This window comes from Carassius carassius, chromosome 16 (assembly GCF_963082965.1).
Source record: "Carassius carassius chromosome 16, fCarCar2.1, whole genome shotgun sequence".
NCBI lineage: Eukaryota > Metazoa > Chordata > Actinopteri > Cypriniformes > Cyprinidae > Carassius > Carassius carassius.
In genome coordinates this window covers 26055732-26076766 of record NC_081770.1, presented here as the reverse complement: position 1 = coordinate 26076766, position 21035 = coordinate 26055732, and the positions used below count along the sequence as shown (strand labels likewise).

At 39.5% G+C, this 21035-nt stretch overlaps 1 protein-coding gene across 1 annotated transcript in view; it reads right to left on the bottom strand.

Moving 5' to 3' along the window:
- Positions 1–807: 807 nt before the first annotated feature.
- LOC132160220 (uncharacterized) overlaps positions 808–21035 on the bottom strand; it is a 28426-nt gene continuing 8198 nt past the window's right edge. Inside the window, exons 4-16 of the mRNA XM_059569958.1 lie at positions 16861–16919; positions 16722–16742; positions 15173–15426; positions 14729–14787; positions 12837–13104; positions 10964–12759; positions 10220–10439; positions 8650–8860; positions 8392–8580; positions 6319–6520; positions 3875–3954; positions 1671–1730; positions 808–1544 (exon numbers count right to left, since the gene is read on the bottom strand). Coding sequence (XP_059425941.1) covers positions 1694–1730; positions 3875–3954; positions 6319–6520; positions 8392–8580; positions 8650–8860; positions 10220–10439; positions 10964–12759; positions 12837–13104; positions 14729–14787; positions 15173–15426; positions 16722–16742; positions 16861–16919 — 3396 coding nt within the window. The 3' untranslated portion in view covers positions 808–1544; positions 1671–1693. The remainder of the gene's footprint in view (positions 1545–1670; positions 1731–3874; positions 3955–6318; positions 6521–8391; positions 8581–8649; positions 8861–10219; positions 10440–10963; positions 12760–12836; positions 13105–14728; positions 14788–15172; positions 15427–16721; positions 16743–16860; positions 16920–21035) is intronic.

Genomic DNA, 21035 nt, shown 5'->3' with positions numbered 1-21035 from the left:
AATTTTGCAGAGACCATTTACATAAAGTCTGGTCCACTTGACAGCAAATTATAAGCAATAATTGGCCACTGCAAATAGTTCAAACATTGGCACCTAGTGTCTTCATAAAATGATTTTACAGAGAACAACAAAATTAATTACTGTAAAAATGTCAAAAACAAAGATATCTAGTCTCTTGCTTGTAAGTGCCTTAGTAAGTCTTTAACCCTTGTGCGTCAATTTATAAAAGTAACACACACAGTAAGTCCATGGTGGAAAAAAATGCAAGTGTCATAAAAATTTTACGCTTGGGGGCACAGACCCATGGTAGATTATTTGTGAAGTAAACAAAAAATTTGTAAAAATAAAAAAATAAAATAAAAAAAAATAATAAAAATTAAGTTATATAGGTTGAACTTTCTGAAAGTTATTAATGAACAATATTTGATAATATATATTGGTCATTATATATATATATATACACACACACACACACACCCACACACACATATATTTTTATATATATATATATATATATATATATATCATGGAACATGTTGAACTCTATACCTGCTAGAAAATGAAAGCCATAAATCTAACAACTTATCATAGAAAATGAAAATAAGCATACAAACAAATTACATAACAAAAGCTAATTAAAACTTGAACCTTCACTGCCTTCTATTTACTGATTATTAATTTATTGAAAAATTATAAATTAAACAATAAATCAAAACATTGTGCACTATTCTTTATTCGTAAAATAGAACTTGTGCCGCAACCACCGTTAAAATCATTGTGAAAATCGATAATATTAAAAATATCTGTTGTCATAATTGACATAAACATTTAGATTAAATAACTTAAATACACTTGTGTGCATGGCAAGTGTTTTACAAAAGTAGAAAAATGAACAGCAGGATAGTCACTAATCACAAAACAAATGACTAAAAGTAATTTTAAAGTTAAAATCAATTTTGTATAATCAAACTCGTAGTCAAAAAGCTGTGCTTTCACAAAACAAACAAACAAAAAAGCCATGAGGGCCAAACGTTAAACTTGCAAATGAAATTAAAGAACTACTTTTCTCTGTATTCATTAAAATAGTATAACTATTGCGAAACGTTCTCTCTTCAGTCAGTCCATGTTTTAGGACACAAGCAATTATGTCGCAAATAAAAAGAAGATTAACAATCAAAGTGAAGGCACTGACAAATGAAAAACCATAAGAAAGAAACACAGGCTTTCCATTAAAAAAAGAGAGGAACCAACATGAAGCCCGGACGTATAGTTGCGTTTTCTGGTGTGGTCAGTTGATACAGATATGTGTCAATAATAAGTGTTTATGGATATGACCTTGACAATGCAGCAATAAGTCATGTAGCCCATCAGTAAAAACAGTAAACATATTCACAAATACATTGTTTTCTACATTAGATCACAATCTGTCAATCCATCATTGTGATGGCTGCACATTCATCCATAAACGATTAAAATCAGTCCATTTACAAGTCCACCATGGCAGAAGAGGCCCTCTTCTTGCATTCGAGAAAAAAGGCAAGAGTCTGTTGAGCAAAAGATGACCAGAATTGCATTTAGCATGTCTTGGTAATCTACTGGTGCAGATTACATGTATTATACAACAAATGTTTTTATATAAGGCTGTTAAATTTGCAAAAAAAAAGAAGTACCTTGGGTTTAGCGATTTGCAACTCTAATTGGAAGAGCTCTCTCGTCTAGCGTCAAGTGCCCTATGATGAAGACATACAACATAAAAAAGTACACAGATGAATACGAACCAATAAAACTTCACTCATTACAATGACAGCCTTTCCTGGTTGAGGAAAGCAGTCTGTTTTAAAGTGACACTGAATCAAATAAAGACGTCTGCTATTTCTGTCTTGACTGACGGCTTGAATTGAACTCTAAACTGAAACGTTTCTGCCAGGCTCAAGTCTAAGGACCAAAGAATTTTATTGGTTTGCGTTCAGACTTGTATTATGTGATCTGTTTTACATTTATATTTGCTTATACTTGTGTTTCCATGTGTTAGTCTTGATCAAGCTCTGTTCCAAAAACGAACTGTCTAGGCCTAAATAAAAGGCATACTAAGTAAAAGGAACCTTCTTAGGGCAAATTCTAATGTTCCTAAAGTCAGGTGTTAACATGTTGCTAGGCTAACAAAATTATACTAGCTTAGAAATACACTAAAATAGTCATCTTTCTTCTTCTGCCATCTTGGATGGATTATTATTTGTTTATTAGGCTTGTTACTGCCATAGAATTTGTCAAAAGGAACTCTGCAGATTTAGGTTGCTTACCAACTGGAGTAGCCCTCGCATCAGTAGGTTGCCTACAAAGTTTTAAAATGTCTCCTATGTAGGCAGTTCACTAGGTTTCGGTGCACATCCTGAGTGTGTGTGGCCTGGATCCAAACTCTAGTGAACGATCTGCCCTGTGCTCGCAGCTGGTATGACAGTTAACCATTACTCAGCCCCAGCGTTCATTTTTCAGTCTGGTACTTTCCACCTGTCTGGAACTCTATACAGCACCTGGCACAGGTAGAACACCCACGAACGGCCTGCTGTCTGGATTTGTTTTGCCATGCCATTGTAGTGCAGAACACTGAGCTCTTTTGAAGACGTATTAACTACCACTGCACAAAGAGTTCAATTCAAATCCAGAAACTGAATGTCTCGAAAAGACATTCTTCATGATACAAAAGAAACAAATCTGTGCTCTTCAACGGCATGAAATTATTTTTTTAATTTAGTATTAAATATTGCTTTTGGATGTAAGCAGTGGCACCAGTTTTAAGTGTTTTAAACTGCCTTAATACATTTTAACATCATACGAACCTGTCAGTGATCATTTTTGTCACTTTACAGCTCTTTGTGTCACATATTTTGCCAGCGCTGCAATTTACAATCTTTGCAATCTTTTTGACGCGATGTGGCTTTTTGAAATGTTCCTTTAATCACAGTTTCAGTGTTTAATTTTAAAATGGCTACCAAAAAAAGAAAAGAAAAAAGGCCTGTAATTTCCAAACAATCTTTTAGGTGGTTGAATCAGAGATGGTACGGGGATGAATGGATAGATAGATAGTTGGATGGATGGATGGATGGACAGACGGATGAATAGATAGATAGTATTACTGCAAGAGGTTGATGGCATGCAGAAGCAAAACTTCTCTTGCTAATTTTGCTTGCCTGCCAGTGGATTCCGCTCCAGCACTGGCATCTGTGCCTAAGGTTGCCGACCCCTTTTCTATAGAATTTACTAATTAATGTTTATGTGCAGCCGAAGTCATACTTTACAGAAGGACAAGGGAAGTTTGCTTTCCAGTTAGTGATGCATTTATTGGGTTTGCAGTCTATTATTTGGCTCAGATCTCATATTAGCTAACACAGTGCATGTTAAAGAAAAGTACTGGGTGCAGAAAAAGTTAAGCTCTGTCCGCAGCCTCTGTGATATGCAGTCGATTACCATGTAAATTAATTCTGACTCATCCATCACTTTTTAAAAACAAACAAAATTGGTGTTTATTGTACCGAACTTACAATTAGTCTATTGGGCAAGACATTCCAGAGTAATGTGGGGCTCGTATTGTTGTTAAAACTGAAATCTTTCACACAGAAATGTGTTATTGAAAATGTAAATTGTTTATCCTGTGTGAATGTCTTGCGCTATAGATTTTCGTTGTACGTGCACAACTGTGAATGAATGTTTCGCTTATTTTTACAACTGAAGGACGAGCCAATTATTTATTTTTTTCATGGTCAGCAACAATTTTCACAGATGCTGTCCACTGAGTTTAGGTTATATGCAAACCAGAACATTCTGATGGTGTGTGTCAGGTCTATCATCATCAGTTTGTGTTAGTACAAACACTTACACTTGGTGTTGTCGGACAAAATCTGCAAACTGGCGGTCCTTGGCATACAGCTCGATAATTCGAATACGGTCCTGGATTTCCTGTTTTGAGAGCAGGAAGATGAAAGAGGGAGAAGAAGACAGTTATATAACTAAAGAAAGTGACCTCTTTGCCCTAGCCCTCATTTTACTTCTAGACGTCTAGACCAACTCTAGCACTTTAAACCAAGAGCAAAGGTGAGACACAGAATCTTATGAAGGATTTCTTCAGTTACAGACAGTTTTACGTCAAATGCGGTGATTTTAAAGTAAAACATTTATTCAAGCATCGATTATAGGATTATATAGGATATACAGACAGGCAGGCAGACAGACAGACAGACATGTAGATAGATAGATAGATAGATAGATAGATAGATAGATAGATAGATAGATAGACAGACAGACAGATAGGCCAGCCTAAGGCACCCCTGTGCAATACCGTATTTTCCGGACTTTAAGTTGCACTTTTTTTCATAGTTTGGCTGGTCCTGCGACTTATAGTCAGGTGCGACTTATCAAAATTAAATTGACATGAACCGAGAGAAATGAACCAAGAGAAATGAACCAATAGAAAACATTACTGTCTACAGCCGCGAGAGGGCGCTCTATGCTGCTCATTGCTCCTGTAGTCTACACTGAAGACACAGAGCACCCTCTCGCGGCTGTAGACGGTAACGTTTTCTCTTGGCTCTTGGTTCTAAATAAATGCGACTTATAGTCCAGTGCAACTTATATATGTTTTTTCCTCATCATGGCGTATTTTTGGACTGATGCGACTTATACTGGGGTGCGACTTATAGTCCAAAAATACGGTAATCATGCTCTCTAATCAGCATCTTGATATGCCACACCTGTGAGGTGGATGGATTATCTCGGCAAGAAGTGCTCTCTAACACAGATTTAGACAGATTTGTGAACAATACATGAGAGATATAGGCCTTTTAGATTGTACTTCTTAAAATATTATATTTCTAAAATATAGTAATCCATAATTAAACTATTGTTGCATTTTACATATTTTACATTAAGTATTTCATTTGACATAAATACAAGTATGCATGTATTTAGTAGGTAAGTAAGTAAATATTAATTCCTCGCCTATTAACTCTACACTACATGTTTAATGGATTGAAGGAAAAAGTGAATAAAAGACATTTACCCTCTTAAACTCTTTAGTTCATTCCGTTGTGTTACATAAGAAATATGATTTATCTACCCATCAAGTACTGTTTTCCAAAGAGGACGTGCTTGACAATTCTCCATTGTTCAGAGTTGCCAGAATATTCTCTATTGTGAGCATATATCAGTCAAGGAGACTATGACAGTTTCATTGCTACAGGGAACAGTGCTTTAGATGAAGGACATGGAGTGTTTTTAGGGATGTTTTTGAGGAATATTTCATGCAAACATGTGGCGCAGTGAACGCTACTAGAACTCTAAGTAATGCTGCAGACCACTTGCATAAACACACACAGCTGTACTGCTCTATGGACTATGGTGTACCATGAACAGTTTTTATTATTATTATTATTTTAATGTTCATTTAATTTCATACTTTTTTATACAATCTAATTATGCCTCATTTTAAGGTTTAGGGGTGAACCTTCACCCCCCCCCCCCCCCCACCATAAAAATCATGCGTTTGCATATAAATAACATGCAAATTCATCCTAAAGTGCCAATTTGTAAATTGTTATGTTTTCTAATGAATTCAGTTCATAATCAGTTTAGTTTACTGCACTGTTATTGGCTTAGGTTTGGGGGAAAAATGTTTATGTGTATGATCTTATTGGTATGTCTTTGTACAATCTACTTACTCCCCGTTTGATGGTAAGGTTTAGGGGTGGACATTCATGCTTACCTTTTTATTAAAAATTATACATTTTCGCACAAATAAAACAGTGTGAATTAATTTGGAATGAAATCTCATAACATTTTTATATTTTCTAATCAAGTCAGTTAATTAGTCAGTTTATTATCAGTTTAGTTTATTCAACTTTTATTGGCATAATTTTACTATGCTTTTTTTTACGTTACTTTTTTTTTTTTTTTTACATTGTTTGATTTACTTTTGCCCCAGTTGACGGTTAGGTTTAAGGGTGGACCCTGATCTTACTTTTTCTAAAAATTACATTGTAACATTGTACGAATTCATGCAAAATCATCACCTCGTAAAGTAGTCACAGTTTATTAATCAGTTTAATTCATAATCAGTTTAATTTATTGCACTTTTATTAGCTTCATTTTGACATAACATTTGCTGCATTGCCGTGATTCGCATTATTTTCGAAAATTGACTTTTTATATCTCAAAGATGTCTTTTCAATCATTTGTCATCACTTCCATCCCACAAAACTTTTTTCATTTCGAAATAAATATGGTAACTTTTTAGGTCTATTAACATGCACGCCAACACATCATTACCTCTTTCGTTAGTTCCCTGTTCTCATAAATGTGTCGTATTTCCTCGCTGCTGAAGTCCGTGGAGGTCTCAGCGCTGCCAGTGCTATACGCAGGGGCATCTGGGTAACGGCGATAGTACTGATTATAGCCTGTAGTTGCTTCACTTTCAAACATGGGATTGTACTTAGTAGCTCTTTCTAGAGATGGTGCGTTCTCTGAATATCTGTGAAAAAATGTCAGGAAATAAAAGATTATGGATTGCAACATCTAAACATGAGAAAAAAATGAGCCTGGGTGCTTATTTGGGAAACACAGGTTCGAATCTAATCCAAAAAATAACGTTCAAACCTAAAAAATGGGTTGTGTCTGGGATCGAACATGTCCTTGGCATGAGTTCGTAAAATTAAATCGTCCCTCCTATTTATATCTGCCCCAGGGTCAGATAGTGGAGCCATGGAAAAAGTGAGTGGATTATCTCTGGCCGAGTGAGAGCGGCTCAATGTTCTTCCATCCCGGCATTCATTCTTCTATAACCTGTTGATCAGGATCACTGATAGATCCCCTTCAGAGACGTTACATCATCTTACGTCTGCCAACATTTCCCTGCTTGCCCTGGTGCTAGTGAAGCAAACAGGTTTAAGTCTGCCGTGTGCCATGTTTACAGACAAAGTTTAGATGCAAAATAAATTAATTAAAGTATTTTCTTATCTATTTAAATGTATTTCAAAGTAACTTTTCAAGTATAAGAGCTAACTTGACTTGTCTGAACCATTTTTGCAGCTTTAAACTGAATGGTCCCATGATCATTTTTAGTGCATGTATGAAGTCAGATCTAAGTTTGACCATCACAATATGTTTTGTATTTAAAATAAATTGAAATTTGTTCAGATACTGTACTAATTCAGTCACAGTTGTCTAATACATTGTGTATGAATGCTGCATTCAAAAGTCTTCTTGGAAAGTTCGTACTTACGAATTGACAAATTGTAATTACGATGTCAGGTGTGTTCAAAACACTTTGGTCAAAACAAGATGGCGATTTTAACTCATAAAATTCAATTTGAATAAAGCATGTGCATCATTATTCTTTTCCTTTTTAGATGATGTAAAGTGAATCATTATATACTCAATAATATTTTGTATAGGTAATATATATTTTTATTTTACATTGCAAAAAAAAATTAAATAAATAAAATTACAGTCAATATATACACTGCATATCTAGTCTTTGGCTGCATTGATTGCATCCGACACACTTTTTCACTGATACGCCTTCAACTTGGAATCTCTGGGCTTAAAGAAATATTGAGTTTCCCAGTCCTAATAAGACTTTGTGGTGGCATTCATGTGCTTTCAACTTGTAAATGAATGAACTATAAGTGTTCAAATACTTATTGGGGACACTGTATGTTAACTATATAAAAAAAAATTGCATCTGTGCTATCACTATGATGTATCAGATGATGTACTATGATGTGAAAAAATTTCAAAATAAAACTTATGACAGGAACAACTTGTCCAAAAACTATAATTGGTCCAACCTGCACTTGCCTAAGAGCATTTGTTTCATAACAACCAAAGTGAAAATATTATGTGTTCAGACTTATTCGTACAAGGTCATAAAAACAAAACGTGCACGTTTGGGACATAAAATATTGCAGTGCACTCCATATTTATGTTCCAGAACGCATTGCTTTCAAACACAATCACAGTTGAGAATAGTTGGTTCTTTTTCAACCAGGTGAGGAAACCAAATGTCATTTAACAAGTTGGAATATGCAACATTATTTTTCTCTTGGGGCCTCAGAGGAAACTCAAATCACATTTCAGAGTACTTGTATTTACAGCATTCATTCAAAACATTGACAGAATGCTTTAAAAAGGCCATTTAGGCTTCACATGGGCACCATAGAAGTCATTCAAATGAATTGAACCGGTATTAATTATCCACTTTGTAGACCACTAAGGAGTTCAGCTTGTTCTGAAGTTTAAAGAAGGACATAAGCTTCTTAATTTCTCCCCCCAAAAAAAATAATCTTATGATTTATTAAGGGCATTGGGGTGTGTTTGTTATTCTGTAAGCACAGTTTGTACCGTAAAGGGTCCTCTAAATCATCCGTGTCATACTGGTCTCGCAGAGTTCTGGCGAGGAAAAAGATCACGCCCGAAGCCACGAGGAGGAACCCAGCGACTGAGGCGATGGCGATGCCAACCACCAGTGGTTCTGACACATACTCCTCACAGTGTTCGCCCCGATACCACCAGTTTTCACCGACTCGACACCTAAAAAAAGGTGAGTGAATTTCATCTTTGGCCGTGTTGTTGCTTTAGGAGATTTTGTACAGTACACACCTGCAAATGGCGCCCTTGCCAGGTATGATGTCACATTTCCCATCATTCTGGCAGAAGTCTTCCTGTATATCGCAGATACTCTGACATGGCAGCCCGTCCACGCTAAAATAGCCAGCGTTACAAACGCACTCTGCCTCGCCAGACCAGCGGTTGACTAAACACTGGGAGAACTCATTACACGCCTGGAACTTACATGGATCAGCCTGGTCACCTATTAGAAAGAAAAAGACCTATTATATATACATGTATGTGCATGTATACATGTACATACTGTATATGCTCTCACCGTGAACAGAAACTATAAAAATAAAACCTAATAATATTAATAGTAAGTATAATAATAATAACAAATAAACCATTATGTTTTTATAATTTTTTCTTTTTTTTTATGAATAAAAAATATAATGATGCTTTTTTTCTTCATTATGATGCCAGGAACAACTATCATTTTGACAGAGAGCTGTATTCAATGCATTGTTTATGTGAATTTATTTTTTCTATATTTTTTAAATATAATCTAAACAATTATCCAAACAAAAACATCATGTCATCGATTTTTCTTATATAAAAATAAGATGGAATACAATGACGTTAAAAGTTTGGATGTCAGTTGATAAATGTGACTATTTTTGCATTTGCTGCAATTGCTATATAAGCATTATAACAATTCATTTCCAATGTGGCATCAAAATAAAGATAATTTTACTGATTTCAGATTCATCAGCCATTGGTCATTAGAGACGTGTGTTGACAAAGGAGCTCAGACAGAATTTACACAGAGCCACAAACAAATATGACTCACTTGCCTGATGCGTTGAGCCCTGCACGTCTCACTAGAATAAATCACCTCTAATCTGTCTGCAGTACAGAATCAATCTCTTATCACTCATCCCAACAAGGCCTATTGTTTTCCAAAACCAGACTGGAATAAGCCTTGCCTTGTGTCCTCTAGCATAGGAGAAACCTGCTCAATATTGTTCAAAATGCAAGAGATCTACCATTTTGGAGGTGTGCCAGCAAAATGAACAACCCTTCCAACATTCTTGTCCCTAAGTTAGTGTAATATATTTTTCACCTATTTTAATGCCTGATCAACTACAATTGTTCAGTAGCCTTTTAGTACTAAAGTAGTATCAATTGAAGAAATTTTTCTTTTGCCAATCATAGTCTGGCTCCTGTAACATACATGAGTCACAAAGCCTCCCTGTGTAGCACAGTTATGCAAAAAAAAAAAAAAAAAAACTAATAAAACAAAAACACACTTAACAGCAAAACAAAACATTTTTATTGTTACTCCTCCATGTTGGCTCAAAATAAAACATATGTAGTGCACAAACTGAAAATCTATAACAAATAGTGCTAAATCCCAGTAATGACTAGTGCTAATAATTTCAGGATTTAAAATGACATTGAATTGGCAGAAAATGCATAATATGTTAGCCATTCTGCCCTTTAAAGAATCAAATAATGTTTGGTGGATATTGTTGGCCATAGGTGGCACCAACAATTTGCTTGCTTCTTCAGCTAACCCCAATTTGTTTTCTGTGTATATGCAAGTTCTTTGAGTTACCTGATTCAACATCCAATGAATACTTGTCTATTGCAAGATTCATAGTTTGGTAAGCAGTACTGCAGAAGTCCTCCAGAATAAGGTAAACTGCTGTTGTCACACCATGGGGAACTGGCTTGCCAAACTTCATCCTGCTGTTTACCACAATGCTGCCATTCCTGAAGTTCAAGATCTCTAAATTCTGAAAATTGCTTAGGTTTGACTGTAGATATGGGACAAGCTAGAAAAAAAAAAAGAATTAAAGCATATTCCAGTGAGCAGCAATACAGAAGCATGCATATCTAGTTACGTTAATAGAAGTCAAGAAGGTGACTGAAGATTCTAATTCCATCAATTATCTCATTAGTTAGTGTTCATAGAGACAGCTATGCTAATGGAGTTAACGGATAATATGCAAAGCCCATAACAAACACTCCTACAACAACAAACATCAACAAATCTAGACTGACGTTGCCCTGTGTGTAACCTCAGAATGTGAAATACGGAATCGTTTACCCCAAAATGAAAATTTTGTCATCATTGAAGACTTTCCTCTGAACACAAAAGATTAAAGTGCAATTAAAGTGATAAGTCCCAAACATTCTCTCTAACATCCCTTTCGGTTCCTTAAGGTCATTACTGACTAAAAAGATGTTAAAACCAGTTGTGATTAATAACTCAAGGTCTTCTTACTAATGTTTTTCTTTCCATAAAGAAGAGCAAGAGAGTACCTAAGAATGTAAGTGCATAACGAATATATATTACCAGTTCTATGAATTGCTGCTCAAGAGCCTTGTATTCAGTAGAGCTCTTGTTGAACAGATCTTCAGAAAACATCATGTTGGTGACCCTGAGGCTGAAAAACACTATTAACGCCCTTCCAGGACTGGCTGGCAAGGCAATACTTGCCAAGTCAGTTCCACGAGCAAATCCACTACCGCCGTCTTCATCCTGGCTTGGCCCATCAAATGGAAATATGTCAAAAGAAACATCAAACTGTGTTATGTTGGGGTTTACTGGAGCAGGAACTTTCATAGTAGCAGCATCAGAGTTCACTGGTTTGGTTGGAAGGATGAGGCCTGTGATATCAGGTCTTGATCCTACTGTGTGCTCTTGTACTGAGTCATCTGAAGTTATTTGTTTGGTAGGTTTGAATGTTGGCTGATTAAATGATGGTACAGTGGTGGAACTGAGGGTCTCCAAATGTTCTGCAACATCTGGAATCACAGACATTGTGGACTGAAATATTTTAGTTGAGTCTCCATCTGATAAATCAGGCTCTTTTGCAACAGTTGTATTATAAGTGTGCATTCCATTGGTTTGAGTCTCTGGAGTCATCTCTTGAAAAACTGAATGAGTAGATGGTTGGGTAGGTAGAGGTTCTGTGGTTGATTCTGAAAAAGGTTCAGCCTCATCTATTGATGAATGTGATATCCGAGTGAATGGAGAGTCCTTCTCAGGAGACAGGGAAACTGAATCATCTACACTTGGCTCTTCAGTAGTTATTGTTGTTGGAGATGTTGTTGCGACCAAGATTTCATCCCCAGCTAAATCCTCCTCTGAGAGTTTAGTTGCTGGGCTTTCTGTAGGCATAAGCCTGATGCCTTCCATCTCCTCATCTAGAATCTTGACTTCTTCATCTGGACCTTCTACCTCTGGCCATAAGAATGCAGGTAATTCTGTGACACCTTTGGTTACAGGATGCTCAACGGCTTCTGAATAAGTAGTAGGACCCTCCACAGAAACCGTATCAATTTCTAGAATTACAGGTATTTGCGTGGTTGAAGGAATTTCATTGAACTTTGTTGTGGAGGACAGCGTTTCCTGAATCTGCTTGGTTTCTGTTGAAGTAGTATGTTCATCCATAGCTACTGCTGTGCTTGGTGGGATCACAGTGGGTGTAACAAGTCGTTCTGAATAGTCCTTATCAGCAGGTGAAATGATTGTATCAGGACTATGTGATGCATCCACCTCTTGGGTTTCTGCTGAAGTGTAGATGTGTAGCAAGGGTCGACTGGTCACATGTGTAGCCATAGTGGTAGATTCATCCGGAAAATAGTCATCATATTCTTCAGGGGCTACTTGGGTCTGCATAGAAAGCTCGACAGTCAAAGTTTCCATTGTCCAAAAAACCGGAGCCTGGTCAGTTGTTGTGAAGTGAGGATTAGTACGAATATCTTGTGTCACAAGAACCCTGCTCAAGAATGGCTCATTGGGTGTCAGATCTTGGTGGGGATGATCAAGCTGTTCCTCTATAGATTCCTGACCTTCTTGAGGATGGTGTACCTCATCTTCCTTCAAGACTTCTTCCGGTGTTCCTGACTCCCAAGGCAAAATGTCAGGACCTAGATGATCCCCAGAAAAACCTGAGCCTGAACCCAGGTCTATCAAGTCACTCTCAGTAGTCAACTCAACATCAGGAGGTTCCACAGGAGAAACTGAGGTCTCTTCCAACTTGTGATGTGATTCTGAAGGTAAGGCAACTTTACTCATCGTGCCTGTGGTAGGACTGTCTGTAGCTACAGTCTGTAAGAATCCCTCCTCTTCAATAATACCCTCATCTAAACAAAAACACAAAATTTTAGAATCATATTACTGCCTTTAGGTGGGAAATAATTCCTTTTTAGGTAAGACTCACTCTCTGTAGCAGGAGCAGGTGCACTGCTTGAGGTCTCAAATTTAGAGGCAAACTCAATGTCAACGTTCTTCAAAGACACATCTGTGGGAGACAGAGTGGGACTTTCCTCAAAGATGATTACATCATTTGTGTCCTTATTCCGATCATCCATCCAGGGATCTATTGTGTCAATGCGGTCAAGGAAATCATTATTTGAAATTAAGATGTCATTGTTGGATAATTCCTGCCTGGGAACATCTGGTGGCTTCTCAGAGGCAAGAACATTATCCTAGGATTTAATGATTGAACAATCATGGTTAGTTACTATTGACTGTTAAATAGTTTTTTTGAGAAATAAAGGAAATATATTTAAGGTAGGTCTACAAAAAAAGGTTGCTGACAAAATACCCTATAACTTTCCATACTGAGGCCTATGTCCACTGAATGTCCTAATGTTTCAGCTGTTAAAATTATGACTATCATTTGACCATCACAAAAAAAAAAAGAAAAAAAAGTGGACAGAATAAAAAAAAAAAAAGTACACTTTTGGTGTAAGTGAAATAAATTTTCCTCAAACTTCTTAGTGAATTATACTGGAAATACATATTTTTTTCCCAGCGATATGCCAGTGGAAAAAATGCATAGACATACTAAAAAAAAAAAAGCACACATGCATATGATCTTCACACCATCCTGAGGATCTCATCCTAGTTGATTTATTGACTTATGCATATTTGACCAGAAGACAGTTTTCAACTGTTCCATATACCAGAAATTAACATTTAACCTTCATGCAGATTTGGAATATGTCATGTTGTTTAAACTGTATAACAGCTGGTTGTATATACATTCATGAATTATTCACACCATTTTATTTTTATGCAAGTAATGAGTGAGGTGCTACTGGAAATGGATCACCGTCAGATGCACACACTGGCCTCATTTATGAAACACGAGCAGCACAAATTTCTGTGTAAATCATTCGTAAAACCATTCTTACGTAAACTGTCACTTTTAATTCAGTGCGACTATTTACATAAGAAGTTTCACGGATAATTTACACAGAAATTAGCTATGCTTGTATTTCTTGAATTAGGTCCACTGACCATTTAATGCAGGACAAATGGCTAGACTGACTTTCCTATAGAACTATTTTTATGCACCTTACTAGTTCAGATCAGATAAAACATCAACTTCTAATTAACATTAAGTAACTAACATTTGTGTCTTTGGAGGCATGCATACTATTATTAGAGATAGAGAACATGTTTCCAGATAAAGACATAGCGCACCAGCCAAAACAAGACAGTAAATCTATTTAATAAGGATATTGAAAGAAGTGCCAGTTTTGTCAAAAGTAAGAGGAAAAACCGAGAGTAAATTCTAAGATTATTGCCATGTTTGGTATCCAATGTGTCTTTCTAATTAAACTACAGACTGTGAAGAAAGCTGCTCAGCCTATGCAATAAATATATGTCATACTGAGATTAAAAACAGATTCTTTTCAATATTTCATAGTGCCTGAGCTAAACAATTTTAATAAAATAGCATGGTTACTTGTGTCTAGAGAATACTTGAGCTGGAAAATTGACTTGAATAGTTTTACAGACCTGCTGTATTATCCCATAGCTGTGCTATAATCTGTTTTAATGACATGCCATGAAAACCCATTTTATGTGCAAGGTAATCTTTCTTATCATGTAACAACAAAAAACTACATGTGATTGCCATTAGTGTGACTCATTTTTCATTTAACAGCTTTGGAAGGATTCACATTCACACTTGAGAGTAATTGCACTGCAATGAGGTGAAAAAACCCTGAATCCTAAACTGCAGCTCTGGACAGGGATTCTGGACTGGACAGTCATAGTTACCCATTTACTGGGTGGTCCTGCCAATGACCATTGACTCACCATCATGTCACTGGAGTCAAGCGGTCTGCTGGTTGGTTTGGAAGACTCCAGTGTCTCCACTGTGAAGCCAAAACAGAGACAAATCATATCAAATTATATTTAAAACTGCTCAAGCACAGTTCATACCCATACTGGCGTCTCTTCAAGAGATTAGCTCTGAGGGCTGTGAGATTAGTCTGCCAAAACCAGAGATAAGAACCATAAAGGCTCTTGCTTCTGTTAAAACTGCGTACAGCCAAGCAGTGTAAGAGGATATGCCACCATTGTCAACATACTGCATTTCGGGTTCATTCAGCTACAGTTTGCAATTTACCACTATGACAGAACTTGAACCTGAATGTTTATAAGAAACATCAGTAAGAAACACTCAACTCAACACCCTGATGTCTTGGGTTCCCTATAATGGATCCACAATATGTCTCTACTTCTTAGAGAATGACTTACCATTTTCCAGCTGCAAAGAATCAGGGTCCACTTCCAGAGTTGTGTTTCTGATGAAATTCTCCTTGTGGAGGGCTTCGGTAATGTAGTTTCGGAAGTCAGTGATGGTGTAGACCACAGTAGGTAGCTCATCAGGATCTGTGAAGAAGTTCTCAACCATGTTGGAATTTAGGTTTATGTAATCCATGGTCTCATTACTTATTCCTGCACCATCACCCTCAAGAACCACAGCATAGTGTACCACCACAGCCAGGCCTCTGGGGAATGCAAAGTAAACATTGACTGTTTGAGGTAAAAAAAAAAAAAAAATGTATGAAATGTATGAAATTACTCCTCTACAGTATAGTAGGATAATTCTATATTGGAGTCTTCTATCTGTTTTTGTCAGTTTGTCATATTTGACCATATTCTACAACTTTGTTTACATAATTCCCAGTGGTACATTAAAGTGAAATAAATTCAGAGAAGAACATCTTACAGTAAATGGTCTAAGGTGGCTTGATGGCTTTAGATGGATTAAGGTCTAATTGTTCTACTAGCAACACCAAGCTGGTCTGGTTGGTCTCCTAGTCTGGTTAAGCTGGTTTAACCAATCTGCCACCTGGTGTCCCAGTCAAACCAGCTGAAAAGGGATGGTTAACCACCATGGACAGGCTTAGAGTCATTGGCTTAAGCTGTTTTCAGTTTTTTTTTTTTTTTTTTAGTAGCTAGCAACCAAAAATGTCACAGAATATACAGCAGCCAGCTGTTGGTTACTAGGGGAAAAAGAAAAAAGAATTGGGAGTGAAGAAAGCTGACCTAGATTTTTTTCTTTTGCCACATATTTTTCTATGAGGGTTAGAAAACCTGTGTTGTGTTTACGACCAGATCAATTTTCTCTCCTATGACAGAAAACCTCCACGAAGATTCAATTTCTTTGGCACACCAGAAATGCTAATTAGTTTTAAATGACTTTAAGTGAGAACATCTCTGTTCTCAGATGGTTTAAGGGGCCTCATAAAGCTCACAAAATAAGCAGTTATCTGGGTTATCTGAGGCCTCGCTGATAAACCATGGGAAACATTTCCATGATACATAGATTGCCTTGAGAGCAGAGAACATTTAGCATTCAGTCCCATCATGCTTGGCAATTGGGCATGCATTTAGCACTGGGACTTATCACATTTAAGGTGGCGATTGGCCAGACGAAGTAGCCCACTGATACACACACATAAGAGGTCACACCTAAAAGACCATCCTTTCAGTCAATTGATTTTGCAAGGCTAATGAGGCAACAACCATATGACCTTACCAAGAAAACAGTGTGAAAGCGATTTCAGAGTAACGCTCTATAAAACACTACATATGGTGGGTGGAAAATTCAGGCACATGAATTTCTCATTAGATGTTTTGGAGGAGATATGGGTCATGCAGCTGTGTGATATGGCAGGGTGGGAGATGGATTTATCAGGCCTGGGTGAATTTAATAGTGATAGCCCAAATCACACATTACACATTTTCTTCATTTTGAGATGTGATTAACTGTGATTTATAAAAGTGTTAGAATACTTACCCTTCAATGTCCTTTTGTGGTCTGGGATATTTTATTAAGAAGAAAAAAAGAATGTTATTCAGAAATCAACATTCTGTATATTCTTTTGCTATTATTTTTATCTGTATGCATAATCCTTTATATTACCATAAAATCATACCTAAACTCAAGGACGAATATTTTCTTGAAACCTGGGAGTCTTTTAAAAACTTCTTCAATCTTCAAAAAGAATAAAAAAAAGAAAAGAAAAAAGTAAGGAGATGCTATCAATGCGCAATTACCATACCAATACCAGTACCATACCAATTCCATTTGGGTATGAGATTATACATTCTAATAATTAGGGGTGTGCCGGTTTCAGAATTGATGATGACGGTTATGACGTGAGTCAAATATGACGGTTCATAACATAACCGTCGGGGGGGGGTATTAGTTTGAATAAACGAGCAGACACTGATTAGCTACTTGCTCTATGTTTATTTAAAATTAACAGCAAGAGAACTAGCAGTGAATGTGCTTTCCATTAAATAAATCACACACAGTAAACAAAACCTTTTAAAAAAGTAGGCTACTTAAATTCTATAAGAGCATAAAAATGAATGAGTAGCCTAAGCCTAAATTAAAATGATAAAATCTACATACCTTTATCAAAGAAAAAAAGTCGAACAACGACTGTTGTAATAATACCTTAATTAAACTAACTAACTAAAGGAAACAAAAAAAAAGTGCAATGACATTTTAATTTCCTAATCTTTTTCGACTTCCAAGTTCCGTGACAGGAACACCAACATGTTCACTTTACTCGGTTTTAGTGACGATCTGACAGGGGTAGCTATGTTCCCCGCAGTGCTAAAAACTCGCTCTGATGCTGTGCTTGTAGCACAAATACATATGTATTTACGTGCCAATTTTGCTAAGAACGGATAGCGTGTTTCATTGTTTCGCCACCATGCTAGTGGATCTGCCGTAGAGTCAATTGGTTGTTCTTGGAGATAGCGGGTTAACTCCCGCTAATTTCTTTTCTTGGGAGGGGGTGGTGCACAGACCTCTCCCGAATCATCTCCAGCAGCAGCAGCCTCCGAAGCACCACTAACTCCGCCTCCATTTCCCTCGTCAGCTGATACAATTTCCCCCCGGAGTGCATCTTTTGTCTCCTCCAATCCATCCCCCCCATTGCCTCTGTATCGTGGGTCAAGGAAAGATGACTTTGCCAAAAGCTCCTGAGTGGCTCCCGCCCGCCATCCGCTGATTGTTTTGCGGTCTATGGACGATGCAATGCTTTGCTGATGCGAGCCACAAAAAAAGCCCTTGTCTGTTCTAGAAAGGATGCAGCAAAGATATTTAATGCTAATGTATGAGGCATAGGCCTACGCTAAGTTTCATACGATGAGAAGCGCTCTAGTTCTCAGTGCAGTGCAAGTGAACACGGCGCGCTGGCGCTTCCATGTCACGGTTATCATTGTCTGCTATATTTGCTTTTTATTTATTAAAATACATGCAATTGGTTGATGAAACATTTATTAAAATTAAGATAAAATTTGTACCAAACGAAATTCGTTTTTAAGAAAGGTTCTCTTACGAGAGCTCTCTCGTACTGCGTCTTAGCTAAGACGCTACGGGAAAAGTCTCTTTTCACGAAATACTGAAGCAAAAAATTATCCTTAATTTTGTATTTTTGTAAAGCGCATTTGCAGCAGTACACAGCCATAGGCGAGACGGCTCGTTCGCTCATTGGCTTGTTCTGCGGCAACTGCACAGCCTATCGAGCGCGGGCTGATGCAACATCAGACCAATAAGGGCGCTTCGCGCCCTTCTTGCCACTTCCCGCCGAAACGGGTGTGGCCCAACCTATAAAAGGAGCTCGAAAAGGCTGACTCACCTGATTTTTCATCTCTTCAGCGAAGCTCACGCATCGCTGGATCACGGAGGAAGCAAGCGCCGTCTGAGAAAGCACATCAGCAGGACGAGCCATTCTGAAGCTGCTGGCATCGCCGCCTTCCATTGCCGTTCCTGCTGCGCTATCCGGCGCCTATATCCTTTCAATCCTGTTATATACAAGCTGTTCTTTATGTGTGTGTGTGTGTTCGCCCTGCGACACACACTCGTAAAAGAGCTCGCGTCTTTTTTAAGATGCCTTCCTGCGGCTCGTCAGAGCCCCACTCAGCGAGGGAGACCGGTACGTCATCTGTGTCTCCTGCCTGGGTGAAGATCATGCAGCGCTCGCTCGCTGACGGCGGATGCCCCCACTGCGAGCTGTTGCCATGGTGACTCTGAGGACTCGCCTGGCCTTTTTCTCTGAGCCTGCATTCTCCGCTGCGCTGAGGCGCCGTAAAAGCATCGCTTCCAGCGGATTCCGGAACCGTCTTCAGCTCAACCGAGCTCGCCGGTTCGCCCTGCTTCACCGGCCCCCCCTGCATCGCTTCCCGGTGGGCAGCGCCCGCTGTTTGCCGGCGCGTCGTTCGAGGAAGTCGATCTCAGGGCCGCGTCGGGGGAAGAGGACACGCGCTCTCTGCTAGCTTCGGGCAGTGAGGGCTGGGCGAGCTCCGAGGATCTCGCGCCTTCTGCTCAGAAGCCCAGCAGACGAGCTGACATCGAGAAGGAGCCGGGGCGAATGATCGTGTTGGCCGCGATGAGTCTCGGCCGCGAGTGGTTTGCACCAGCGCCCCCCCCTCTCGTTCCCGGCTGGATGGTATTTCCCTTTCGGATGAGCGTACTTCTCAAAGCCCGCCTCTTTTCTTCCTGAGCTTCACGAAGAGGTGGCGAAGGCTTGGAACGCTCCATATTCAGCACGAACTCGTTCGTCTGTCTCACTAGCATTCTCCACACTGATGATGCTAAAAACAGGAACTACCACTCACTTCCGCCGGTGGAACAGGCGATAGCGACGCACCTTTGTCCGCCCTCTGCTGGACGGCGGCAAAAGCGGTGTTGCCATCTAAAGCCTCCTGTGTGACGCTGCGTCGGCGCTACTAACGATGGCTGCTTCATCGAAGCGCAGGTGTACGAGTTCCGCTGTGGCCGAGCTCTCACCCAAGCGCGCCGCTGTTTCAGTTCCAGGAATTGTGACTGTCTCAGCGTTTTCTGCAATGCGCAAGCCTGCACAGTTGCCCGCTTGCCTGCACACAAAAGCCGTTATCACAACAGCTTCAGCAACGCAGCTCGAGACCCCCGTTCTCGCTCTACTGGCCGTCGCCCCGCGCCGCGGGGACCGCGGCAGAGGATTACGGTGAGGCCGGGAGCCCCGAAGCCATCCTGGGAAAGCCATCTACGCATGCTGCATGACGCTGCGTCGGCACTACACACGATGGCTGCTTCATCGAAGCGCCAGTGTACGAGTTCCGCTGCGGCCGGGCTCTCACCTAAGCGCGCCGCTGTTTCAGTTTCCAGAGATTGTGACTATTTCAGCGTTGTTTGCAATGCGCAAGCCTGTACGGTTGCCCGCTTGCCTGCACACGAAAACCGTTATCACGGCTACCCAGATATTTCCCGAAAAAGGTGTAATTTCTGGTGTCCCGGCCACGGCCGATGGTGCTATAAATGTAGTGACGATGCCCACTGCTCAGTGCCCATCTCTGCATATAAGCACAGCCCTTCACACAGGGCTCGCGCCTATAAAAGCGACTCAAGTCGATCACGCGCACTACATAGTAGACGTGCCCTCTCCTCAGTGCCCACAATCACTATGTCACACGCGTCATGTGGTTTCTGTAAAAACGAAACCCGTGCACGTTCGTCCGGCCACGGCCGATGGTGCTATAAATGTAGTGACGATGCCCACTCCTCAGTGCCCATCTCCACATGTAAGCACAGCCCTGCACACAGGGCCTGCGCCCATAATGTCGACTCAAGTCGGTCGCGCACACTGCATAGTAAACGTGCCCACCCCTCAGTGCCCACAATTACTATGTCACACGCGTCATGTGGTTTCTGTAAAAACGAAACCCGTGCATGCTCGTCCGGCCACGGCCGATGGTGCTATAAATGCAGTGACGATGCCCACTACCCAGTGCCCATCTCCACATATAAGCACAGCCCTGCACACAGGGCTAGCGCACATAAGATCGACACAGATCGGTCGAGCGCGCCGCATAGTAAACGTGCCCACTTCCCAGTGCCCACATACACTATGTCACATACGGCGCGGGGCTTCTGTAAAAACGAGGCCCGTGCACGTACATTCTGCACAGGCAGACAGCGAGTTTAAAGTGGTAAAAGTGCACACATGCAGCCCACGGTTACTCGCAGATACATCGAGTCCCACGGGACCCGCTCAGCCTCCCTCCAGTCGGTTAAGCGCCAGAACGGGGTCGAGGAAGAGCGATCTGCCCGCTGTGA